This window comes from Ischnura elegans, chromosome 8, assembly GCF_921293095.1.
Source record: "Ischnura elegans chromosome 8, ioIscEleg1.1, whole genome shotgun sequence".
NCBI lineage: Eukaryota > Metazoa > Arthropoda > Insecta > Odonata > Coenagrionidae > Ischnura > Ischnura elegans.
The window spans coordinates 39544624-39559757 of NC_060253.1; the positions used below are offsets into that span (position 1 = coordinate 39544624).

Sequence of the window (15134 nt, forward strand, 5' to 3'; positions counted from 1 at the left end):
AAATTTAATGGAAAAAATTAGAACATACATAGAAATTGCGATAAGCAATAAAAAAAGACTGCGTGTTATGACACCAGTATTACTATCGGTTCACATTTTTCAAGTACGAAAATTATTCACCAGGAAAACAAACAAACACATTAAAACCACTCGAGTAAAAAAATGGATAAAATATTGTCACCAAACATTTTATAAGTACATATAACACATACAATACAGCGTTTTAAATGGCGCTAAGATACCACACTGCTTTAGCCAGAAGGAAGTCTTAAGCCACAATTCAATTTAGAACTAAAAATTTACAATTTATTCAAATCACCTATTGAATGGCATAGACTTTCCTCTGTTTATCCCCCTCCCCACGAAGAGGGAGCAGTTTGGATTTGAGGGGGAGGGAGGGTGGGGAAGGATTGAAATTAAAGGAAGGGACATTAGTGTTAGTACTAGTGTTACTACTTCTACTACTACTACAGCAAGCAAAAAAAATCACTCACTCACTCACACACCAAACAACATTCACACACCTACGATATACCCCATGATATTCTAAAATACCCAGCCATGGCAGCGGCCCCCTGAGGTCGAAAACACTAAGAACCTAAACGTAATGCTCCTAGCTAAGTTACGCACGGCGACGACCTAGTACTAAGTCGGTACTAACTAATTTCCTGGCGGATACGCTACGCATGTCGAAGACCTAAGAATCTAGTTTCCCAGTAGATTCATTCCTACTCTCCTGCCTAAACCTCCTGCAATGCTGTAAAAAAACAACACATTACAATAAATAAATTACAATAAAGCACACAACAATAAAATAGCACACACATCAAGCCCAAAGTCCACTGATGAAAACAACACGACTCCGGGTCTTCTGCGTCTTCCATTTCTTCAATGTTCGGCTCTTGATATCCATTTGTGCGATGCAGCTCTTCTGCAGGATAACGCAGAATTATGCAGAATCACCTGTTGCAATGAAAAGCACCACTTGTACTCACGATAAAACTAACAAACGCATCGAGGTTTACCCCTCGGCATAATAAAAAAATTAATTTAAAACTAGAAAAACTAAAGAAAGGCAGTCTTAGCCAGCTATGGATGAGGCAATTTAAATAAATTCATGTAATAATCCATGCAAAATGACATGTTTGAAGATGAATGAAATCAATGGGTCGGTAATATTAAATAAAATTGAGCGAGTGTCATAAGTTATAGCACAATTACTGCCTCGCTTATTACATGAGTCTCCTTAAAAAGATGTGCTAATATAATTTAATGTTATTTTAAATTGTATTGGTAGTGTATGGTATAGTGTAGTACTGTATTGCGTTTAGGTTGCATGTCCGGCATGCCTGGAGGTGAACCTGTTTTCAGATATGTGTGATAATTTAGCTGGACATAAATTTAATATAACAGCAATTCCCGGCGTATCGAATCGTGGAAGGCTATTCGGGCATTCCACCGGGTCAGGTTCTCCAACTCCATCTCGACCGACGTTTAGATGAACGAGCTCCTGCCCCTTAAATGCCCCGATGACGATGGACAACTCATTCATCGAAACGTAGGCCGAGATGGAATTAGAGAACCTGACCCGGTGGAATGCCCAAATAACCTTCCACGAAGCAATTCCCACAATTTATTCGGAGAATAAGAATATTTATATATGGAAAATAAAAAAAGGAACTGTAAATATTAATTTAATTTCGATTTGTTATGAAATAATAACAATTATCGTTTTAAAACCTCAAAGAAGGATTAAAATAAATAAAGTGAGCCCATTAGGAATTAACAATAAAAATTGGGTTAACTTTTCTCGGGATTCGCACCGGGTTAAATACTCGAATTTGACCGACGACACGTTGACCGCCATGATGTTTTTAGTGGATATGTCCTCTGACGCCATTAGTGTTTTTCATTCCGTTAACTATTCGCGGATCATAAAACATTAAATGTGATTTTGTACTTTACTTTAAAATAAATATTTATATTCTGACGCCACAACGATCATGGCCCATACGTTAGCAAGAGATTCTGGTCACTCCGGCGACAGAAATCCACTTGAAACAGTCGCTCGGAGGCCGGTCGGTATGAACGGCGTGGCGTGACAGGAGCCACTGGACTCCGGTCATTATGACCGGCATGGCGGTCAACATGTTAAAATAAAACGACATTCACAGGCCTGAGGATGAGGCCCGAGTCGAAGCTCGAAACGTAAACAGAAATGGAGTACTAAACCCGGTGGGAATCACGAGAAAAGTTTATCAACATTGTTCACCGAGAAGGCATCAAATCATATTCAACTATGAAAACTTTTCCTTCACGATTGTTTGAAGTCTTTGTAATCTAGTTTGAATTCGAACCAATTCAATTCGTTCTTCCTTTATTTACAGAGTAAGTCAAATTTGTGTTAAGTCAAATTTTGTAACTGCCCCCACGTGTTCCGGCACGAGGGTAGTCAGTCAGCCTTTGGTCGCCATGTAGAACGGTCGAACGGGAGAGTTCTCCTTTTTTGTAATATATCATCAAACCGAAGTATTGCAATTTCAATTACCATAAACCGCCTGATCCTTCGAATCATTTATCTTTGTACCCATCGCGTACAACGATCTATTAACGAAACAAAAATTCAAGCTCATCTAAAAGAATGTGTCTAAGGGGGGATACCCACCTCCTAATGAGTATAAGACGAAATTGTAAATGCTAGAGGACTCCATAGAGAAGAATACGTTACTCACGAATATGAAAAAAGAGGATAAAGTCGAGTTAAATGGGTTTAGAGAAGTCGCCACTCGCGTCGTTGACGGACGAATTGATCTGAGTTCCCCGAGGATATATGGTATAATTAGGGGTGTTAACCAAAATTTATGTGCAGGATCTATCAAATTCATAAAAACTCAATGATATTCCTTGCAATTACGAACATTATAACGCAATAATAACAAAAGCGTATCGCATTGCTCTCGTCACCGCGCCGAGGACTTTTTTGAAAACCGATTTAAACGCGACCGTCGCGACGATTACCATATTTCGTAAACGAAAGATAATGTCTACTTTATTTGAAATTTCACGCGAAAAATGGGTACGCCATTTTGTGTTGTAAAACCATGTAAATGTGAACCAAAATCTTCAAAAATCATGAACAATATGGCCAAAGCATCTTCTCAAAGGAATATTGTGTTTTTTATTCCATAAAAATCATACAACTGCAACACCACCTGATTAAGTTCAGAGATTTTCGGAGAAAAGCGAGTTCGCGCGAGTTTTTTAAAATTGGTCATGTTTGAGCTGCTGTATCTCAACAACGGATCAAAATTATGAAAAATGGCATACGAATCCATAATCAACCATCATTTGTGAGTATTTGTGCCAAGTTTCAGGTCCCTATCTCAAAAAAAGCCATTTTGGACTTTTGTCCGGCTTTTTCCGATTTCGGACCACTGTGCGTCGTGGTGATGGAAATCAAGCCTTCCATGGGGTGGAATTGGAAATCTTCTATGCAGTCCCCTTGAGTTTACTAATGCTGGCTCGTAAATTTTGAAAAGGCAATACACAAATAATCAAGTAAAAAAACTAATTATACTGTTTCAAAATTAAATTTTACCCTAAAGTTACTTATTTTTCATTATTCACGAAGAGAATAATATTTTTAAATTTCATGTTAAGGATCAAAACATGTGCATAAGTTGAGAAAGAAATAAATTCATTCCTACCATGAAGCAGATCCGTCCAATTCGTGAAGTCTTCACAATCCAGAGCAGTGCTGTCGTTTCCCGATATTTGAATTCAGTTCCGGGGATGAGTTGCAGCTGTGAAGAGAAAAATATACAAGTTAAATTCAGCATTACATCAGTGAAAAATCGAATAAATAGCACATCAAAATCAATGGCATATGACAGTTTATTAAAAGAAAAATGAAATATATTAACAAAAGAATGATATAGGCTGTTAAGAAAAATTCTAAAATGGAAAAAAGTAGTTTAAAGATTTAATGAATTTATTAACTGCAATTATTGTCTATTGATCTGGAACTGTGGAAAGTATTTTGATAATATCATCCCATTGAGGTTCAAATTTAACTGGAAATACAAAATATGAATTCAAAATAAAATTACATATTAGCTCAAATTCATACGATTTTCTCTGGAAAATCGTCGTTTACACAATTCATTTTATCAAAGAAATGAGGATTAGAGAATTCAAAGTGATGCCTCAAAATAAATGGAATGAAGGTAAAATGACTTTAATCTTACTGTAAGGTGATGGCGCCATGTACATATGTTCTTCAAGGAACGGAGAAGCAGGTCCTCTTCGACCGTTGTCTTCTGCTCTTCATATCCTGGGATGACTTGATCCTGTGGAGAGGTAGGATTAGTAGGCACATACAAAAATAAAAAACCCTTAAAATGAAAACGCACGAGTTAAAACGCCTAGCCTTACGTTACGCAAATATCACGGCCCTAAGAGCCCAAATCAAAGCTAATACACGCAATATCTTCTTGTTTTTTGGTCCACTCCGAGCGATGTCTTCCTTTCTTCAAATCCAGAGATGACTTTGCTGTCTTCTTTAAGCTGTCCTCTTCGACCGTTGTCTTCTGTTCTTCAAAACCTGTGGAGAGGTAAGATTAGTAGGCACATACAAAAATAAAAAAAAACCCTTACAATCAATACCCCCAAAGCTCCGTATGCACTCCACGACAACATACAGGAGGTATCTTTGCACTTAAACAGTGACAAAGTCCCATTTCTGTACGCTGCAATGGATTAGCGTGAATGCCAAACTTTGGTTCGAAACACTGAAATACCGCACGAGTAAAAACGCCTAGCCTTACGTTACGCAAATATCACGGCCCTAAGAGCCCAAATCAAAGCTAACACACGCAATATCTTCTTGTTTTGTTCCACTCCGAGCGATGTCTTCCCTACTTCAAATCCAGAGATGACTTTGCTGTCTTCTTTAAGCTGTCCTCTTCGACCGTTGTCTTCTGTTCTTCAAAACCTGTGGAGAGGTATGATTAGTAGGCACATACAAAAATTAAAAAACCCTTACAATCAATACCCCCAAAGCTTCGCATACACTCCACGACAACATACAGGAGGTATCTTTGCACTAAAACACAGTGGCAAAGTCCCATTTCTGTACGCTGCAATGGATTAGCGCGCATACAAAACCATGGTTCGAATAGCTAAAAATAAACGCGCGCATAAAAACGCCTAGCCTTACGTTACGCAAATATATCGGCCCTAAGAGCCCAAATCAAAATCTAACACACGCATAATCTTCTTGTCTTGTTCCTCTTCGACCGTCGTCTTCTGATCTTCAAATCCGATGTCTTGAGCCTGGGGAGAGGTAGGATTAGTAGGCACACACAAAAATAAAAAAACCCTTACACTCAATACCCCCAAAGCTTCGCATACACTCCACGACAACGTACAGGAGGCATCTTTGCACTTAAACACAGTGACAAAGTCCCATTTCTGTACGCTGCAATGGATTAGCGTGTATACAAAACCATGGTTCGAATAGCTAAAAACAAACGCACGCATAAAAACGCCTAGCCTTACGTTACGCAAATATTACGGCCCTAAGAGCCCAAATCAAAGCTAACACACGCAATATCTTCTTGTTTTTTGGTCCACTCCGAGCGATGTCTTCCTTTCTCCAAATCCAGAGATGACTTTGCTGTCTTCTTTAAGCTGTCCTCTTCGACCGTTGTCTTCTGTTCTTCAAAACCTGTGGAGAGGTGTGATTAGTAGGCACATGCAAAAATAAAAAAAACCCTTACACTCAATACCCCCAAAGCTTCGCATACACTCCACGACAACATACAGGAGGTATCTTTGCACTTAAAAACAGTGACAAAGTCCCATTTCTGTACGCTGCAATGGATTAGCGTGCATACCAAACCTTGGTTTGTAAGGCTAAAAAATAAACGCACGCATAAAAACGCCTAGCCTTAAGTTACGCAAATATATCGGCCCTATGAGCCCAAATCAAAGCTAACACACGCATTTTCTTCTCGTCTTGGTCCTCTTCGACCGTTGTCTTCTTTTCTTCAAATCCAGCGATGACTTGAGCCTGGGGAGAGGTAGGATTAGTATACACATACAAAAATATAAATAACACTTCCCACCCAACCCTCCCAAAAACACCATGTCAATCACACACATACACTCACGCACGCACACACACACCCCTACCTACGTTTTTGAGCTCATAATCTAAATCAACCATGCTAAGGTTTATAACGCACGCCATTTTCGTAATCATTTTGGATCCATACCTTTAGCGCTATTTTCATCATTTTCTCAACCTTTTTCTTGGCCAATTTTCTTTGCAAATTTGTTATTCACGTGATTTGGTACTATTTTTCATAGCCTCTCATTAGTTGCAACCTTTTTACCATTGTGTATTCATTCTTTACACTTCGAGTCAATATTGACTTTTTGCGTTGTGTTCATTCGATTGACCTCATCACAGATGATGATGAAATGTACCTTCATACCTTTATTCATACCATGTGTAATCTCTGTGTAAATGTGAATGTAGGTATGTGTAAAAAATGCATAAATATATAAACCAAGAACATTACAGAAAAAATAACACTTTTTAGACTAAAACACCAAGCGATGAACAGCCTATCACTCCTTTTTTCACTTTCTCATTAATTTCCTCTCTATCTTCAGCAGCTGAAAGCTTGAATTTTCTTCCTTGGTAGCTGCACTTTTCGTTGTTCCGAAGATATTTTTTCACACTTTTTTTCATTCTGGAAAGAAGAGGAAAGAGAATTCAATTTAAATCGTGCGTCCGAAGTTACGCATGAGTACAGTACAATATTACATTCAAACTTTGCTAAACTCTTGCTCAAAAGATTAAGAAAATTATCAAAACGACAAAATAAAATTTTACCATCTGTAATAAATGAGATTTATCCTGAATGAAATTGCAGAAGCATGACCAAGATTTGTGAAATAAATATGCAATTTTATCTATTAATTGACATTAGTTCAATTTACAATCAGCAGATGAGGTTCCACTCCTTTCGGCGGATTATGAAGTTAATTGCGTGAGCTAGGTGGAAATTAAATGAATGAAAAATCAAAGAAAAAATAAAAAAAGTCATGTCTTTTTAATATTCCCATGCATTGATCTTCTCTTTCTGCCCATCTAAATAACAATAACCAATAACGGTTACCCATTGATCATCATCATCACATCACTGGTCAACAATCCTAGGATTGGTTTGACGCAGCTCTCCACTCAGTTCTCGTATCAGCTAATCTTTTCACACCTACGTAATTCTTCTCTTTCACATCTCTCTTTACTTGTTCCATATATTTTAATAAATAAAAACTGCTACCCATTAGAAAATATCGAAAAAATATTCGGCTTTAGGTGATAGTAATATAATTATTATATTCGAAGCGTCTGGTTTACATTCAAAGTTGCTTTGATGCTAGAGTTAAAGGATATTTACCGCTTTAATTTTGAGGTATTTTATTCAACTATTTTATTCAATTGACTAATAAAGGCATATTAATTATATGTCTCTTACTCATTACGGAAATAATTGAAAATGAGTAATCAAACCCCAAAATTAACAACAAAATCAAATTGCCATCAGTGTCCTGACCTAATTTAAAATAAATCATCAATTCGTTCTTGGCAGAATTTGCGAGTCCCACGTAAGATATATACGATATTATCGAGGCAATGTAAAACATCCGAGATGTGTCATAAAAATTATCCATCATATAATTAATCAATTCAAATTAGGTCAATTCATGAATAAACAAGAATTGACCTTAACAGGGCAGAAAGACATTAATTGACTAATGGAAATTGATGAGTTTATATCACATGCTGAAGTGGTAATATTAAAAACCTACACATAAATCAATATGCTACCGGCTATGTAAAAGGGATATGCACATTAAATATTAATGCACATAGAACAACGCTCTCCCATTCAAACCGGAGAAATAAACAATAGCTAAGCTGCATAACGTAGTTACCTGGTGGAAAAACTAAGGATAAAAGCAGTTGATGAAAGAGATAACGTGTAAGGATACCGCAATTACTGCAGATTAGGTATATTTCACATTATAATTTAACGTTGCTACGATATCTTGAATGAACAATATTCGCCACGAAGCGCTTTTTGCGGTGCCTATATGAATATCCATTTCCATCGAAAAACGCATTCAGGTTTTGATGGCAAATGATGTTCAATGATAATAAAATTGTTTATGATTATGACAATGTCAATAGTGTTGGGCTAAAAAAAACTCGATGGGTACGAAGATGCAATAACTAAATCGAACAAAGTCACTCCTGCGAAATTCAATGATCATAAAAGTGCATACGACTACATCAATCTCTATAGGGTTTGTCTAAAAAAACAGTTGCATAAACTCAATGGAACACATTTATTCATGCGATATTCCGAAGGTCGCATGTGCCTGCTATTACGAGCAAAAATGAGAAAAACTGGGACCCTTCATTCGGAATTTGAGTTCATTGAGTCATAGAGGTTATTAAGTCACTCATGACCAGGAACGAATGTCATGTGCAAGCTATCGCATACGTTATAAATAATTCAAATTGGATCCAAACACTGTTTTCAACGGGACACGGAAAATTTGAACAGCCCGATGCAAAAACGAACATGCAATTCTAAACACGTCGTGGTACGCTGAGAAATATAAGAATGCGTGCGAAGAAACATGGAAAAACATACCCTAATTCAATTTCAAAATAGCTGCACGACCGAGTGAGAAAAACATCGGCAGTTCGAAGATGTGAAATAACATTTCCCGTGTATGACGGTAATAAGAAAAATCGGAATGAATGGACAATGTTGAAAAGTTGAAAAGTATTACTGTAGTTCTCTGCAATCACTATGTTTCATGGAGTAGTTCGCGACTCATGTCGGTGAACCTCAACAACTGCATTTCTGTTCACGTCAAAAATTAATCCAGAAAGCATGGCGATTTCTGATTCCAATAGCAATTTCAAAGAAGCTGATTGCTAATCAACTGATTTACAGCAGAAAATCTCTCATTTAGAATGTCCCAAACCATTATCCTGGGAATGCTGTTTGAAGTTCCATTTGCCTCTAATTACTTGGCGTGTAGGTACATGTCATACCATGTGCATATAAAAATCGTGGATTCACTGTAGAATAACACTATTATGTTTAGAAAACAACTCAAGTTTATATTTATTAACTCATGAAACTCACGAAGACGACTCGAGGAGCCTACATATCTGGCATTCAATTTTCCTGCTCACGTTTGTCTTGAGTGGATGTATAATAACTTTAGTATTGCTATATTCGGATTGATTTCTTTAGAAAAAAATAGCGATGGATTGAAACGGATTTAGATTACATCCGTAATTACCACAAATTATTTCATCTTCAACGAATAAATGCTTTACATTTTTTTAGACTGGGGAATGCGCTTGTGTTTTTTTGCCAAACACACGACACGAAACGACTCCATGATACTTCGAGAGGTGCACCAGTTATGAGTGGGGAAACAAGCCAATTGCAATCCTCTGCACAACATTTGAGCTCAGGGATTCGGAAAGGTTATTAGAGGATTCGATCACGTCTTAGAATAACCGAAAATATAATAACTTGCACCGATCTCAATCCAGCGGTAACAAACAAAATATTAACAATTAAATAGCCTAAGATATTCAAGGAAAATGTCAGGAGACCTAAGAATATTCCAAATTGACCACATTCTAGTTAAACATTCATGAATTAGTTGAAGGTGCAGAAAGGACTTATTTTTTGGGGCCGAATTTAGCTAGTGGTGATTCAATGTCATCTTATGAGTCCCTTTGAGATAGTATGTACCAAGAATTATGAGTCGACAAAACTAAAACTGAAGGAATCCTCGGATTTAATTCAGGTAAATGAATAAATGAGCTGGAGAACAATTGATGGTGAAGTTTTACCGAATACGACGCTATATGGGGTTGAGGCATAGGTAAATAATGACATCTCTAGTAAATAGAAGCATACAAAGTATGAGTTGTATTCAATAAGCCGTTAATAGTAGTGAACTAGATCAATGAGCGGATTCTATCTATTAATACTTTATAGATTCTATCTTAATATTATACTAGATATAGATAAATAGATACTAGAATAAATACTTCATAGATAATATTAAGCATCAGAATGGAATGTGCTTATAATCATCCACAGTCATTAAGCCTTCGAATGTTATGACATTATGGAGTCCAACTATCGCAACCCTAAACATCTATTTATTTAGAATACATATTATATGTTTTTATATTATGTTATCGTACCAGTTTATATATTACATACAAATGATTAAAGAAAAATTAGAAAGGAGGTTCTCATTTCAAATTTAATGCCGAAGTTATTCTTGGTTCCTAAGTAGAACATCTTTGGCCCAAGCCAATACCCTTGCCATTGCTAAAAACTATCGGGAGAGTTCCCTTTACGTCTTATCACGAAGTAAGAAGTGAAAATATGAGGCAAAAATAAAAATTAAAGGAAACTAGGCATCAAACACAATTTGAGGAAGAAGTTGTGAAAAGTAGGAGCGGCTGTGACCGAGAAATCACGGGAATAGAATTTGAAAAAAAATTGAAATGGGCTACAGGAAGTAGCCAAAGAAGTTCTTGAAAGAAGGGATGTCGTCAAGTAAGATGATGAATCAGGCAGGAAATATTTAAATGTCATTGAAGACAACAAAGCACTAGAATGCTAAAAATAAGCAATGCTTAATGACAATAAGGAACGACATTAGTCGTAAAGGTAGACATACCGGAAAAATGTAGATTAAGAACGTATTCAAAGTAGCAGATAAAATTATGTACAGTAAAATTGAAAAGCATTACAAAAATATGTTATAATATGGATAGGATATTTTATATAGTTGTAATGTTCGCTACCTCTGATTAAAAAGCTTCATCGTTAATTGTAAGACGATACACTTCGACAGATCGGCCAAATTACGAGAGTAAATTGAAGTTCTGGAGGTGGATTTATTATCTAGCCAGAGCTGCACAATTTATCTGGGATTAAAAATTGCATATATCCCGCATACATTTCCCTTTAATGATGTTGCAATAAAAATATTGCGGGAGGTGGGAATGTTGTTCATATTTCCCTCCCATTGGTATAATAGGAAATACCACAACTCAGTTTCCTAACTGCGGCGAAAGTGCAGCCGCTTCACTCGTAGCAATACTGTTGAATCCGAGTGTACGTGGAAAAGTAGACGCTGCCTAGAGGATATTTAGGAACCACTTCACAATGAGCATAAGATGCAATATCATATATGAAAACAGTGGCGCCGACTCCATGGGGCCTGAGGGGGCCCGAGCCCCCTCAAAGGTTCCTTTGGGGGGGCGGAGCCCCCTCAATAATTCAAGAAATAAGTAAGTTATATTATGATTTGTGAAATCACAAAAATATATTGTTAATTTTTATTTCGATGTTTGACGATAGTTACCTTTTAAAATAATTTCAACAATGAGTGTTGAAACAAATAATTATAAGGTTAAGCAGGTTAGCTGAATCAGGTGGTGTGAATCATGATAATGTTTCGGTGTTGCGACACACTTTGAATTTAACCTCTTCCCGAGGCAAGACCTCCAATATGGGCCCCCCCAATATTTTTTACAAGTCGGCGCCCCTGTATGAAAACAATGGAAAATCTGTGACTGGAAAACGAAGACAAAGTAAAGAGATGGATTAAATAAGTGAAAGATTTGTGCAAATAAGGGAGTATTACTACGAAAGCAATACAAAGGGAAATAGAATTGGCTGAAGATGAAATGAGAGTCCAAATTTTGAGACAAGAATTTGACGCAGCCGTAAGAAACCTGCAGAGAAATAAGGCATGCGGAATTAACAAAATTCCAGCTAAACTAAATAAAAATACAAGAGAAAAGACGAGCAAATTCATAAGGATAAAGCTTTTTACCGGTGAAAAGCTAAGAAATTTTGAGAAGATTTAATTCCAAGTCCCAAGAAAAGAGCGAAGGTCTATTTAAATTTAAGAACTATACTCCTGACTACACGTGCACCGAGTCTAATGATATGATTGCATTATTGCATCTTCTACGATAAAGAGTTGTTTAAGGCCATGCCAGGTGGAACCCTAACATAACAGAAAATTAAAAGTTTCTGGAAATTTTTCATAAGTGCACAAATATAACTTTACGATCGGTTATATTTTGTAAGGATCGGAAGGTGACTCCATTATGCGTTGAAACTATTTTTGCGGAGAAGGTATTTAATTGAACATATACTTCAGCCTGTTTGGTGTAATTTCCTAAGAAAATGATCCGAAATATCTAAAGGGGTAAGCTGTGGACTAAGGAAATATTTTATTTATTACGCATGTATTTACACGGTAATGCTACGAAGCGAGTTCATTACGTTCCTTCACATTCTTTAAGAAGACCGTCAAGTGAAACATTTGTAGAATTCCCCGCTACCACAAAATCACTAATAGGAATGTGATGGATTAAGACTAACAAATAATTCTCACTCTTTATAAGACGCTCAAGCGAGAATTGTATTAGCCCATTGAGTCTTACGTAAAAATACACTGGTTATAGATTTAAATAATTGGATTTAGCAGATTCACTACCTGAAAACCAATTAAGTTCAATAAATGTTGATGATTTAGTTAAAAGAATGAGAATTATTTTAAAAAATTCCTCCTAAAACGATTATAAATTATCAGACAAGTAAATCGTGGGTACGAGTCATAAGAAATTAGTAGCGACCCAAGTGAATGTATACATGCAAAGAATGAGTAGATTCTAGCTATGAAATATAAAATGTGAAGACTCACTGCCTCGAAAAATGTCGTTAATCGAAACACCGAGTCCCGCGAATTATATTTCTTAAGAAAGCCGTCAAACTTACGCATCTGACGATAAATACGCAGGCTCACACACTAAGCGGTTAATTTTTAGAAGTCATAAATGCCAGGCAGGAAAAAAAGAAAACTTGCATCACACGTGTTGCAGCTAAAGGTACTGTAATTTCAGAAATTTCATCGTTTTCCCTGTGATTTCATCAAATAAAATTAAAATATTAACACTCTAAATTTAACGTGAATCGCGTAAACGTCTGGTCTCCTTAAATCCTATTAGTTGCCTTCATAAGCATCATTGTCACGGATGATCACAAAAAATAAATACCTAGCTATGTTCCATTAAAAATATCTGAGAATAAATTATTTGTTTTTTAATGCACTGGATTTAGTTTACTTGTAGTTACTAAGTGTCACAAAGAGAAACAGAACAGTGGATCGATGCATGGGAATATTCAAAGAAAATTTAAAAAAATAACAAAGTGAATGATTTTGACTCACCATATTTCCTCAGGATTCCTCTTCCTTGCAACCACATCGCAATACCCCATTAAACCCGAGCCATTTCACAGAATTGATCCCCTACCCCAATATTGCTCGCGCGCCTGAAAAGAGAAAGTTTGCATTAGAGGCCGGAAATATCCAAGAACATAAAGTTTATAGTTAACTTGAAGCATAACTTAATGGTGTTGCATTTAGAAGCTAAACAAATTGTCATACTAACGAATTCAGAGATGAATATGGAATAAAGAAAATGCCAAATAAAGTGCTCCAGTTATGATATATAATAACCCTGCCACACACCCTAAGGTATTATGTAGATGTAGATGATCGCCAGTATTTTCTTAATTTGAGGTTGGATGGAGAAATTATATAACCAATAATTAAGTAGAGGTTACAAATTGGAAGTTGGCGCACAGTTGAGAAAACTACTGCTTACAGCATGCAGCCGGATACACAGACGAAATTACTCGATAGCAATTTCCTTTACGTAAACATCAGAAGAATTTTTAAATGCCTTATAGAAAATATGAAGACTATAACTCAGTTTAAAAAACGATAAGAGCGGTTTCATGAAGAACTTATAAGGTTGATGCATTGCAACTTAATCAAACACGGATGGGAGCTTCATTTTGAAATTTTAAGTTCCCTCATGATCGTTAACGATGCAGTGAGGCACGTATGAAATACACTCGGCTTCCGTGAGCACGTGATATTTACGGTCATAGCGATAATAATCATCAGTTTAAATAGGTAAAAAGTAACAGTTAGCTACTTGAGTACTGAAAGCCACGGGATTGCCATGGAGACAATAATTCCAGTAAACAAACCATTATCTACTACTTTATAAGGTTAAAACACGAAAAATGGGATAACTATAAATCTACTCGCAGGATACATGTACTTTTTAAGTTACATATCACATACAGTTACAAATACTTTTTCTCCAGAACAGAATGAAATGACTTGTTAGAAGTTACACAGATTACACTCGGAAACGAATACATACGTACTTCGTTAATGAGGATTAATGCGTTGAATCATCGAGTACTCGTCACATGAAACAGCTTCGTCGACAGATCCATAATAACATTTTATCCATTTCCGAAATAATTTCCACAAGATAAATTATTTTAATTCAAAATTCACAGGGTTGAGAATGAAAACAGGACGATTTTAAATCGAGAATATGTTTCCCTATCGCTGGTGTACTTTAAAACACTACGCCGATGTAAAAAGGGGCACATAAATCACGTGGTGCCGTAACATAAAACGTGAAAACAGCTATATAATAAAAATAAGTATTAAAAATACTAGCCACTCTGATCACGGTTACTTAATAAATTTCAAAAGAATCGTATTTACGAACATTCCTTCATTTAGGAGAATTGAAAGTGCATGGAAAATAACATGAAAATGTTTCACCAAAAGAATATGAAAAGTACTTACCTCTTAACCCCACGAGATCTTGCCACGAAGTGAAGTCCAGCGAAAAAGGGAGGAGGCGTTCTCACACAGCGTGTCACATGACGAATATCTGTGACGTCACGATGATTTCGAACTGTTTTCTTTTTAAAAATTTATAAAAGCGATGAAAAGCCTAGAAACCCTCGAAGATACGATGTTATGCTATTTTAAATTTTATCCATAAAGTAAATCTATAGACACAGCGATATTCTATATTTTATTTATTTTTAATTTATCGCGCGAAAACGAATACTGCGCCGAAAAAAGGGTTTATTCAATAGGTGGCACTG

General features: G+C 36.3%; 1 protein-coding gene and 1 long non-coding RNA gene across 2 annotated transcripts; both read right to left on the reverse strand.

The window, feature by feature from the left end:
• Positions 1-451: 451 nt before the first annotated feature.
• On the reverse strand, positions 452-6253 carry LOC124164394. The gene is made up of 4 exons (XM_046541718.1): positions 6200-6253; positions 4248-4349; positions 3708-3803; positions 452-963 (listed from the first exon to the last, which is right to left on the reverse strand). The coding sequence occupies exons 1-4, from the start codon at positions 6251-6253 to the stop codon at positions 889-891; spliced, it is 327 nt and encodes a 108-aa protein (XP_046397674.1). The 3' UTR covers positions 452-888.
• Positions 6254-6659: 406 nt separating this feature from the next.
• On the reverse strand, positions 6660-13550 carry LOC124164535. The gene is made up of 2 exons (XR_006866058.1): positions 13378-13550; positions 6660-6761 (listed from the first exon to the last, which is right to left on the reverse strand). It is a non-coding gene; the product is annotated as an uncharacterized LOC124164535 (long non-coding RNA).
• Between the last annotated feature and the right edge of the window lie 1584 nt (positions 13551-15134).